This window comes from Myotis davidii, unplaced genomic scaffold (genome assembly GCF_000327345.1).
Source record: "Myotis davidii unplaced genomic scaffold, ASM32734v1 scaffold112, whole genome shotgun sequence".
Lineage (NCBI taxonomy): Eukaryota > Metazoa > Chordata > Mammalia > Chiroptera > Vespertilionidae > Myotis > Myotis davidii.
In genome coordinates this window covers 2,152,499-2,163,808 of record NW_006284838.1, presented here as the reverse complement: position 1 = coordinate 2,163,808, position 11,310 = coordinate 2,152,499, and the positions used below count along the sequence as shown (strand labels likewise).

The 11,310-nt window shown below is 59.1% G+C and overlaps 1 protein-coding gene across 2 annotated transcripts in view; it reads left to right on the top strand.

Moving 5' to 3' along the window:
• Nucleotides 1–10,835, top strand: part of TSPAN14 (tetraspanin 14) — a 51,276-nt gene extending 40,441 nt beyond the window's left edge. The window contains exons 4-9 of one of the 2 annotated variants that reach the window (XM_015557819.1): nucleotides 1,078–1,146; nucleotides 2,770–2,940; nucleotides 5,417–5,542; nucleotides 6,538–6,582; nucleotides 8,120–8,239; nucleotides 9,223–10,835. In XM_015557819.1, coding sequence (XP_015413305.1) covers nucleotides 1,078–1,146; nucleotides 2,770–2,940; nucleotides 5,417–5,542; nucleotides 6,538–6,582; nucleotides 8,120–8,239; nucleotides 9,223–9,294 — 603 coding nt within the window. In that variant the 3' untranslated portion in view covers nucleotides 9,295–10,835. Of the gene's footprint in view, nucleotides 1–1,077; nucleotides 1,225–2,769; nucleotides 2,941–5,416; nucleotides 5,543–6,537; nucleotides 6,583–8,119; nucleotides 8,240–9,222 lie in introns of both variants that reach the window. The other variant, XM_015557809.1, reaches the window with a different exon arrangement.
• The last annotated feature ends 475 nt before the right edge of the window (nucleotides 10,836–11,310 follow it).

The window sequence follows — 11,310 nt, the reverse complement described above, 5'->3', positions numbered from 1 at the left end:
TGCTCTGTGGGTGGGTGGGTGGGTGCTGGGGAGGTGGTGAGGGCTGAATAAAGCCCAGCAGGCCAGGCTGGGAACAGTGGGAACTAATGTTTCACCTTGAACCTCGGGCCCAGGGCTCTTTCTTCAGTGGCGCCTCCAGAAGGAGGAGGTGGGAGGATGAGAGGGCTTTCTTGCCTTAGGAACTGGGTAAGGCCCGCCTTTGGGTTTGGGCACCTACAGGGTGGCCTGTGAACCCCTAAAGGGCAGGAGCTGAGGTGCACTGTCCCTTTGTCCTAGTGACCTGGAAGCAGGTGCAAGTCATAGCTCATAGCGCCACCGTGTGGCCACCTCCGGAATAGCAGCAGCTCAACCCGCAGAGCCAAGCGCTTAGGCCTGGTTACCCAGCTGCCTAGTCTCCCCTGGGTGGCCTGGTCTGGCTGTTGTGTTCTCCTTCCTCCTTTGAATCCCATAGAATTGCTGTGTCCGTTTTGGTTGCCAGTAATCACATGTGACTATTTATATTTAAGTTATAATGAAATATACATTGGAGTTCATTTCTTCAGCTCCCCTGCCACACTCAGGTGCTCAGTAGCACACGTGGCCGGCGCTGCCATTTGGACACTGCAGGTTTGGTGCCACCGTTGCCACGAAGTTTCATGGGCAGCTGCCTCCTGGCCTTGTTTCCACGGGGGCGCTCACACCGAGGCCACTGTCCTCGCAGGGTAGTGGGTACTCCGTCAGTTGAGTGCAGTCAGTTGCCAGATGTCTGGAGGCCAGGGCGAGGCTCCGGCACCGGATGCCCTGACCACAGGTCCCAGGGCCCCTCAGGGCGCCCCTCGCCCCAGGCCTGGATGGAGACCAGGAAAGCTGCGTGTGAAGGTCCGGGGGCTGAGGTGGGCAGGGATCTGCTGGGCAGAGAGGCCTCTAAGGGCAGGAGGCAGGGGCCTCACGCTTGTCCGGCTTGTAATGAGATGATTGAGCCTTGCAAGGCAGGAGCCTGTCCTCATTCAGGTCTGCACTCAGCCCAGCCCCCCACGCCCGCCCAACGCCCGGGACTCCCTTTGAGGCTGATCCTGCCCTGCTCTCCGCTTCTTTCAGGGGGTGCTGTCCGACCTCACCAAAGTGACCCGGCTGCATGGAATCGACCCCGTGGTGCTGGTGCTGATGGTGGGCGTGGTCATGTTCACCCTGGGGTTTGCTGGCTGTGTGGGGGCCCTGCGGGAGAACATCTGCCTGCTCAAGTTTGTGAGTGGCCCCAGGGGCGGGCGGGGGCCGCGTGGGGGTTCTGCTGGGCAGATGTTTTCCTTCTCTGGGCGCCCTGGTCACAGCTTTCACAGCCTCCTTGGGCCCTTTGTGCGCTGTCGCCCCAGATGGTACGATTTCAGGAAACAATCCGTGGAGCGAGCTCCTCGTCCCTGGAGAAAGCAGCTGGCCCCTCTGTTCTCAGCTCCCAGGGGACGGAGTCTGCTGCCCACGCCCTCCCCTCTCTTGCCTTTTATCTTCCTCCCCGAGTTCTAAAAGGAATTGTTTGTTTGCTGCTCACCTTTGCCCTTCCTGGCTGAGATCAGGAGATGTTGTCAGTGACGTTGGGAAATCACTTCCCTCCTCCAGGGTGTATTGCATGTGCTGGCGGAACAAGTCCCCAAGAGTTTAGTTTTATATTTAGATACGCTTTCATTTTGAAATGCATTCCGTTAAATAGCACCTGATGGGGAAATGACAGTTGTGTTTTACAACATATTATTTGTTGAATTCATTAGATCAAGCTTCCTCTTTCCTGAGCTTAATGTAAAAGGCAAAATTTGTGTGGTTTTTCCTAATTTTTTAAAAATATATATATTTTATTGATTTTTTTACAGGGAGGAAGGGAGAGGGATAGAGAGTCAGAAATATTGATGAGAGAGAAACATTGATCAGCTGCCTCCTGCACACTCCCTACTGGGGATGTGCCCGCAACCAAGGTACATGCCCTTGACCGGAATCGAACCTGGGACCTTTGAGTCCGCAGGCCGATGCTCTATCTCCTGAGCCAAACCAGTCAGGGCTCCTAATTTTGTTAAAATATATTTTTACTGATTTCAGAGAGGAAGGGAGAGGGAGGGAAAAAGAGAAACATCAATGATGAGAATCATCGATTGTCTGCCTCCTGCACGCCCCCTACTGGGGATCAAGTCTGCAACCCAGGCATAATGCCCTTGACCAGAATCAAACCCACAGCCCCTCAGTCTGTAGGCTGACACTCTACCCACTGAGCCAAGCCGGCTAGGGCTAATTTTTTTTTCTTTCTTAAAAGCATTATGTTTTGTATCTTGCTTCTGTGTGACTGGAGATTCCATTTTGGAAGGCCTGTGTGCATGTGTGTATGTGAGTGCATGCATGCGTGGTACCCTCTGTCCTAGGCTGTGGTGAGGCCAGTGAACAGGTGGGAGGGAGGCATGTGGACCTACAGCTGTGTGGGCCTTTCCAGAATGTCACCACCGCTGTGGCCAGGGGGCCGCCGTGCTTCTGGCCATGGCTTTGTGCAGTGGACTGTCATCTACCCCCAACCGAGCTGCGCAGAGCCCTGCCAGGAAACTCAGGCAACCTGTGTGCCTGTATGAGCCTCGGCTTCCTTCAGAGGAAATGGCTGACACAGTGGCTTGGAGCTTTCGCACAGTTCCTCCCATGTAGCTCTCCAGCCAGCAGCGCCGTGGTGTGGGGAGGCATGAGCTAGTGATGAGGGTCTCTGGGCAGGCGGGTGGGTCTGGCCGAGGTGCAGGGTGGTGACTCCCGCTCTTGTCTGGTCCCCAGTTCTGCGGCACCATCGTGCTCATCTTCTTCCTCGAGCTGGCCGTGGCCGTGCTGGCCTTCTTGTTCCAGGACTGGGTGAGGGACCGGTTCCGCGAGTTCTTCGAGAGCAACATCAAATCCTACCGGGACGACATTGACCTGCAGAACCTCATCGACTCCCTTCAGAAAGCCGTAAGTCCGCTGCGGCGCCCTGAGGGCCGTGCTTTCCGGGCACGCATCTGTGTGCGGCTCATCTGTGTGCGGCTCGGGAGCCAGGCTGGGGAGCCTGGAGCGGGGCCTGGAGGGCCGCCTCACCGCCGGTCCTCGGCTCTGCCTGCTCATGGTTGCCGGGCAGTCCAGGCTGGCTCTTCGTGTGCCCTCTCCCCTCTGGTTTGGGCAGGCAAGTCCCGCTGTCCCCGTGGCCACCCTCCCCCAGGAGCCAGACCTCCTGATCCCTGGCCACGCCGGTGGCTGCAGTCCCCTGGGCACTGTGGGTACCGAGGGCCAGGGCTCCTCCCCCGAGAGGTGACTTGTCAGGCTGTTCCCGTCCCCTTCCTCCCAGGGACCTTTCCCCTTCCTGTTTGAGAGGCAGAGCCGCCTGGAGGAAGCTGCCTCCGGTGGAGAGGAATGCGACCTGGAACAGGTCCCGGGGGGGTTGCCTCCGCCGCCCCAAGCCTGGCCTTTCCCCCACTGGCCTCTGCGCCCCGGGCGGTGCACCGGAGGCTGGGACCGGACCACTCCCTGCCTCGCTGGTGTGTGCGGGGCTCCCGCATGGTCTGTACTCTGCCAGAAAACCTACTTCTCAGGCACGTTTTGTATGGAACACATTAGTTCTGGGAAGAAAACGAGTTAGGAAGCATTAAAAATAACTATGATCTGCTCTTAGTATTTACCTAAACTTGTTTACCCTTATTTCATGGATCTTGGGATATCGCCAAACCCCGGTGACATGACCAGAGAGCCTTCCTGTGTTGCGCAGGGTGACCTGTGTTAGTCTGTGGAAGTCACCTTACCCCGGCCATTTTCTTTTTTAATATGTTTTTTTATTCATTTTTTACAGAGAGGAAGGGAGAGGGTTAGAGAGTTAGAAACATCGATGAGAGAGGAACATTGATCAGCTGCCTCCTGCACATTCCCCACTGGGGATGTGCCCGCAACCAAGGCACATGCCCTTGACCGGAATCGAACCCGGGACCCTTCAGTCCACAGGCCGACGCTCTATCCACTGAGCCAAGCCGGCCATTTTCTTTTCTTTCTTTGTTTAAATTTAATAAAGTTTTGTTGATAAAAACGTACAGCCGTGGGACCTGTTGTTCCTGCATCTTCACCAGCAGCGGGACCTCCCCACCCTGGCGTTTCTGTTGTAAATGACTGAGCTCTGCGCTTGGAACCGGGTTCACTGAGCCCTAAACTGGGCGCTCCCGCAGGGCTGCCCTGGCCACGGAGCCGCGTTCTCCGTCGCAGCGACAGCGTCCGGGGCACAGGCTGGGAGTTGGGAGCTTCCTTGCAGAGTCTGTCCTGTGTTGCTCTGTCAGACAAGCCGGGATATTAATTGTCCCGGACTTTGCCTTTGGACCACGTCTTCCGCTTGGCCTTGCCCAGCGTAGCTCACTGGGCCTTTGTTTCTTGGCCGACTTTCCCGCATCTTCTTCTTCTTGTCCTTGGGCAGCGAGCGAAGCCCAAAGGGCAGCTGCTGCCACGGCTGCCTCGACAGGATCATCCCAGCCACTCCCCGAGGTCCCTCACCGTGCCTCCCGCCAGCGCCGCGCCCCCTCCCCTCTCTTCCTTTTCACGCTCAGTGGCATTAAGGGAGTTGGTGGCTCCTCCCCCACTGGCCTGAAACATGGTTGTTTCTCCATTGTCTTCCTTTCCTTTTCAAAATAGAATGTCCCTGAGGTTTTCAGTTCATCAGGGAACCTCCTCCTGGTGAATATCACGTGATCGTTAGAGCAGCTGGAGTCACGGACGTGGGGGTGGGAAGGTGGGCTTTACCTTACGAGTAAGGACCCGGAAGCCGGGGGTGTGTGAGCTGTGGTCACGGCCACGGCCACCCTTGCCGTGGCCACACCCGCAGCAGCTGCCGGGCAGGTGTGGGGATGGGGCTGCTCCTGGACGGTCCCGCCGCACGGTACTCCCCGCGGGGTTGGTTTTACACCTTCAGACAGACGGGGTTCTCTTGGTAGCTGCCCCGGATAGCAGGGTGGCAGGGGTGTGTCCCATTCACCCCAGATGTAGCTCTTCCTGTGGGAGTAGGGGGGGCAGCGTGGGAATTTCTTGGGGAGGGGACATCCTGCCCACAAGGTGTTTCCTTGGAGGAAGAGGACCACACCAGGGTGCAGAGGCGCCTCCGAGGACACGAGACACCTGCTCTGGGCCGAGGTGGGAAGGGAGGGAATGCTTGAGGTGGAGGGGGACCGGGGCTGGGCCTCTCTGCCCTGGGCCACGGCGGGGCACATGGAGCCAGCCTGTGGGATCCAGGTGTGGCCGCCGTTTCCTTCGCAGAGGGCCGCCTGGCCTGTCGCTCAGCCTCTCTGCGCCCATGACGTCTGAGGGCTGGCCCTCGGTGTGACAGGTAGAGGCGCACTTAGCCCCGCGTTGCTGAGACCGACCCTGTGCTGGCGGCCACAGCCCCGGCCCGGAGCCCTCATGGCCTGTCTCTGTGCTGCAGAACCAGTGCTGCGGGGCGTACAGCCCCGAAGACTGGGACCTCAACATCTACTTCAACTGCAGCGGCGCCAGCTACAGCCGCGAGAAGTGTGGCGTGCCCTTCTCCTGCTGCGTGCCGGACCCCGCGGTGAGTGGGCTGCGTGCTCTGGGCTGCGGCTCCTCTGCAGATGGACGAGTGCCAGGCTCGCCCTCTGTGCACGGATAAATTCCGGAACTTTCCTGCACACCCACCCTGGCTCCAGGGTTCTGGGTGAAGCAGGAGAAAACCAGCATTGTTCTCCCTGAAGGCTCTGACCCGGGTGCCTGGGCACGATGTTCTGAGTGTATCCAACCTGGTCCGCCCTCTACCCTCTCCCTCTACAGAGAGAACGCTCAGCTCTCCGATAAAGCCGCTCAGTTCTCCGATAAAGCCCACAGGCGCAGGGGGTACGTGCCACCTGGGTGGCAGAGCATTCTGCTCTGTTCCTTATTCACCTCCTTTCATGCCCAGCCCACAGCCCAGCCCCTGGGTGTCAGAAACCGGGGAAGGAGCAGGGAGTGCCTGCCAGGCTGAGCCTGAGCGGGACTGAGCCCTTCACAGAACGTGGCTGTCACCGCGGGCCTGGTGCGGCTCCAGGGCTGGCCGCCGCACATCCTCCCTGCCGAAGGGCCAGGTTCCCAGCACACGGAGGGGCAAGCTGACCGGTGGACAGGCCTGGCCTGCCGCCTGCTTTTGTGTGACCTTCAAGCCAAGAATGATTCAGCCACTTATAAATGGTTGAAAAATTTAAAAAGGATAATATTCTGTGACACGTGAAAATTGTATGAAATTCAAATGTCAGTGTCCATACTCCAAGTTCGATTGAGCTGTAGGGGCGCCGTCGCCTTTCTGTTGGCTCTGGCTGCTTTCGTGCCACGTGGCCACAGCTGCACGCCTGCCACAGGCGAGCCAGGGTGCGTACCGTGTAGCCCTTCGCACGGGAGGTTGGCCTGCCCGTCCCAGCAGGAAAGGCTGGTCGGAGGACGGCAGCCATGCTGGGATGTGTAAGGGATTTGCTGTGTTTGGCTGTGACTCTTCCAGAGCCTCTACCACCAGCTTCTCAAGGGAACAAGAATGACCAATGTTTTCTGCTTTTCTTGCAGCAAAAAGTGTTGAACACACAGTGTGGCTATGATGTCAGGACTCAGGTGAGAGCCCAGATAACTGTGCGTCCTTCTGGTTTGCGCACTGTGGTGCAGCTTCCTGACGTAGCAGGTGCAGTTGGAGAGGGAGGACAAGGGAGAGGGGTGGCGGGGCTCCCGGAGCAGCGTGGCTGTGATTTCCAGCCCCGTGAGCTGTCGTCACAGAACCTCGCCGTTGCTACATTAGTGAAAAGAGAGCAAACAAAAGTTCGGGGACAAAGACTACATTTCAAAAGAGATTTCTTGGGGCCCTAGGGTGTCTGTTATTTAGGGGTTCAGGATGCAGCTGCAGGAGTTGGAGGCGGGTCAGTCCTCGGGGCTCTCTGCAGGCCGCAGGGCGTGTGCGCCTGGCCGTAAGGAAGTGAGTCCCACGCCAGCCCTTGCTGCGGTGGCCTTGGTGATGGGAGTGGCGGCCCTGTTGGCCGTGGGTACTGGGGCGTGCACTCCGGTTCGAGAGCCTCAACCCTTCTGCACTGACCTCCCCTTCACAGAGACGGGCCTGTACTGACAGCAGCTTCCAGTTAGGAATTCAGTGGCGTTAGGTGCCACTGGAGTTAGGTGCTCGGGGTGCCAGAACACAGCACCGCAGGCTCCGTGGCTTCCACAGCACATTGATTTTCTCAGGGCCGTGGCGGTTAGAGGTCCAAGACCAACGGCTGTGTCTTCTGAGGCCGTCTGCTCCTCCCCGAGTCCTCACCTGGTCTTCCCTCTGTGTCTTGGTGTCCTGAAGTCCGGTTCTTCAGGACACAGCCGTATTGGATTAGGACCCTCTCCAGTGACTTCATTTTAGTAGACCCGCCTCTTTACACACCCTCTCCAACTACAGTCCCATTCTGAGAGTTAGGACTTTAACATGAACTGTAGGGGGGGACACAGTTCGGCCCCTGACACCACGAAAATGAGTGAATGTTCCATCAGTGTTGCCACAGTGGAGGCTGATGGGTGAGGGCAGGGCTGCTTGCTGCATGAGGAGGGGGTGCGGGGTGAGGGAGGGCGAGTGGGGACAGGTAGGGGCGGGGTGTACATGCTCTGCTGAGATCCCCGTGTGCTTGCCGAGCCTCCATTAGGGCTTGGGACCAGCACAGTCAGAATCGGGGACAATCTTGGTTTTAAGATGGACTCCAGGGCTGTGCCTGTCCCTGCGTCTCCGGCTTCTGGAGCCACTTGATTGGGACTGAGGGGCACCCTCGGAGAAGCCACTGTCCCTTCTCTAGTCAACGCCTCTGACTCGGAAGCCCCTGAACCCCCTTCTCCCAGTTTCTTTTTAAAGACACAGCTCCCTCTCCAAGCATGCGAGCCCCATCCCTTTCTCAGGCGTGAGCTGTGGGGGGCTGCACAGGTTGGTCTTTAACTCTGGAAGCCCAAAGGAAGGGGTTAAAGGTCATGGTCTTGGCTAGGCAGGTTATTGACACACACTGCCCAAGTCCACATTCCTCCTGGGGTTCAGTCTGCCCTGGGCACCTCTGCCTGCTCCCTGAGGGGCCCTGTGCAGGGTGGGGACGTCCGGGTCCTGTGCTCAGGGGACTGTGCTATCTTCCTGCAGCTGAAGAGCAAGTGGGACGAGTTCATCTTCACGAAAGGCTGCATCCCAGCGCTGGAGGGCTGGCTGCCGCGGAATATCTACATCGTGGCCGGCGTCTTCATCGCCATCTCCCTGCTCCAGGTCTGTCCCGCTGTCCCTCGCGGCTGCACCTGTTCCGTTGACCCAGATTCCACAGGTGGGAAGGTGGTGGTGACCAGGGGCCAGTGAGAGTGGGGTGAGCAGGCTGGCGAGGGTCTGATGAGAACTGGCAGCAGAAAGTCAGGAATTCAGGGAGTCAGAGAAAGCGGGTTTCCCGGCGTGCCCAGAGCTCGGGTGAGCAGCCGCAGCCCTGGCAGCCTCTGGGACCAGCCTCTGGGGCTGCCCCTGCTGCTAGGTGCAGAAACGCACCTTTTAGAAAGCGTTTGGCTCTGGCCTGGTGTGGAGGAGGGTGACTGAGGGGCCTGGGGCCGCCAGCTGCCTCCCACACACTCCTCTCTCCCTCAGCAGCGAGGCGAGTGATCTCAGCGGAAGGCTGGGAGACAGAAGCATGCAGAAAACGAAAGAAAAAATTTACTTGAAAAGTGGGCAAAGGAATCAGTGAGGGACCGGCTCATCAAATACAAATCACAAGAATTTAAAGGGGAGGATAAAAACTAGAACTTCTAAGGTGACCAGGGTCACATTCGGTGGAAAAACGTCAGTCTTCCCACCTGTCTATCCGGCCCCGAGGTCTGCCTCAGAGACCCACAGTCGGATCGGGGCCGCCTGGGCTTTCTGGGGAACTCGGGTTTACGGAAACGTTCGGGAAGTATTCTCTGGGAATCAGAACCAGTCGGGGAGCTTGTTTTTTCTTACGTTAGCCCCGGCACAGGTGTGTCCCTTTGCCTCCATGGTGCCTGCTGTTCACTCCTTCAGGCCCAGGGGTGCAGCCACACGGGCCCAGGGCTCACTTTTCACTGGTGGGCTGGTCTTGCTTTGCCACATGCCCTGCGGTTACTCTTGCTGTGTCCTCGGTGCCTGGGTAGGAGTGGCAGTGGTTGCGGCACCCGCCTCGCCCTGCCCACAGGGCCCGCACCCCCCTGGTCCCACGCTGACACTGCTGCCTCTGCCGGCCTTGGTTTCAGATATTCGGCATCTTCCTGGCGAAGACCCTGATCTCAGACATCGAGGCCGTGAAGGCCGGCCACCACTTCTGAGGAGCAGCAGGGAGCGAGCAGAGCTGAGCCACGTGGAGGCCAGAGCCCTTCATGACCACTCACGTCCAGAGGCAGCGAAGCGGCCGCCCCGCCAGAGCCAGCACCGTCTTCAGCATCAGCGTGGCGTGACCTCTGACCCTGCTGGCTGGTGCTGAAGACCGAGTGCCTCGTCTTCACCCTCTGAACAGAAGGAACTTGTGACCGGGCTCCCTACGGGGGTCGGCCCAGAGACAGAATAGTCTTTAGGTGGGGGTGGCGACTGAGGGACCGGCTCCTGTGGCTGCCAGGAGGGTTGACCGGGCCTCCTGGAGCCCAGTGTCTGCAGGCGCCCTGGCCCCTCACCACTCGCGACATCGGTGCTGGCCTGGCGGGCAGCCGTGTCCTCTGTGAGTGGGACTTGGTTAGGGGACCAGCAGGCATGGATAGGGCTTCTCCCCGCAGCAGAGGGTGCTGCCTGTAATGGGATGGGGTGACAGGTGCACCTCGGAGGCTGGCGGGGTCTGCAGGACGCTCAGCCGTGTCCAAGTGCAGGAAGCCTGAGCGGTGCGGTGAGCCTGGCCTGCTGCCCTCCCTCCCGGCCGCCGAGTGCTACTCCGTCTCCTCTGCATCACAGGACAGAACTGGTACCCAACCTGGAGGCTTACGCTCTGGAGGCACGAGGGACTGAGACAGGGCTCTTCTCTGAGACTGCGCTCTCCTTTTCTTAAAGCGTGTAAATAGTTTATTTATGGGGGCAAGAATGTTCTCACTCCATCTGTATTCCTCGGGCCTTCTCCTCCGAGCAGCCTTACTGTGTCTGGGACTGAAGCCATCCCTTCTAGTTCCTATGAGTGTCTCTGGAACCAGCCCCGCCCCGCCAGCTGCTCCTCTCCATCCCCACGACCCAGGTGCACCCAGCCGCACCCACTGCCCTCCCCACTCGCTCGGCCGCACTGTCTTCGGCTCTTGGTGCTACTGAAACTGTCACCTGGAACTTGAATATGCCTCTTCTACTGCGAGGTCGGGGGGCTTCGCCCGGGCTCCTCAGGCCGCACGCTGAGGCCGCTGGCCAGCCTGGCACTGCCGCTCCCTGCAGAGAGCTCGGCCCGGCCTCTGTGCCCACCCCGGCTGCAGCTGGGGAGAAGCTCGGGACATTCTGATGCTGACTGTTGAGGTGACTCCTTTCTCCCCAACCGGGATACCTGTGGCCACCCACCCGCCCCTCCTGTCAGGGCTGTGCTGGGACTGCTCTTGGATATGAAGTCGTCGCGTGTGCAGAGCCCTAGGGACGGGGGCAGCTGCGGCTCGGGCTCCTGCTCCTCTGGGTCGGTACCGGTCCTGTCCTTGTGCAGCGACTGGGCGCCGCCTGCACCGCCCGGCCGGGCGCGCGTGCTGCTGTGGTGTAGCTGGTGGGTGTTTGTTGATGATACTGTTATAATGTCCCCCCCCCTTTTTTTTTTTTACAATTTTTCCTGTAGACTAGGGGAAGAAGAATGCGTTTGGGACGTGTGATGCTTTCTTTGACTGCCAAGCTCTTTTATGGAATATATCTTTATAATAATGCTGTGGTTCTGGTGGTTCTTGTTTGGGTCACATCGCATGGCATAGGCAGGATCCACAGCTGCCAAGGCACCCGGTGGGGCCGGGTGTGGCGGGACACGACAGAAGGGGGGGGGGGTAAAAGCACCCATCGTTGGCGCACTCTGTAATGCGTTTTACCGGGTGGTTTAAGTCCGCTGTCCTCCGTGGAGGTTACCGCTGGCACCGGTAGCTGGTGATTAGCTCTGCCTGCGAGAAGCCCGGTGGAAGAACTTGACTTTGGAGGCCAGAGGAAATGCTGGTTTAGGCCACTCTGTCCTGCCCCAGGCAGGATGGGCCAGGCTACCTGGCTGGGGCACGGAGTTGGACTCTGTGCCTGCTGGCCTCTCTCTGGCGGGGTCACGGGCGTGCCCACCTCACCAGGCACCTCGGAGCCAGCCTGCCTGGGGAAGTGGAGGCCCCCGACCTTCCCTGTTGGTGTGTGGCATCAGCAGCTCC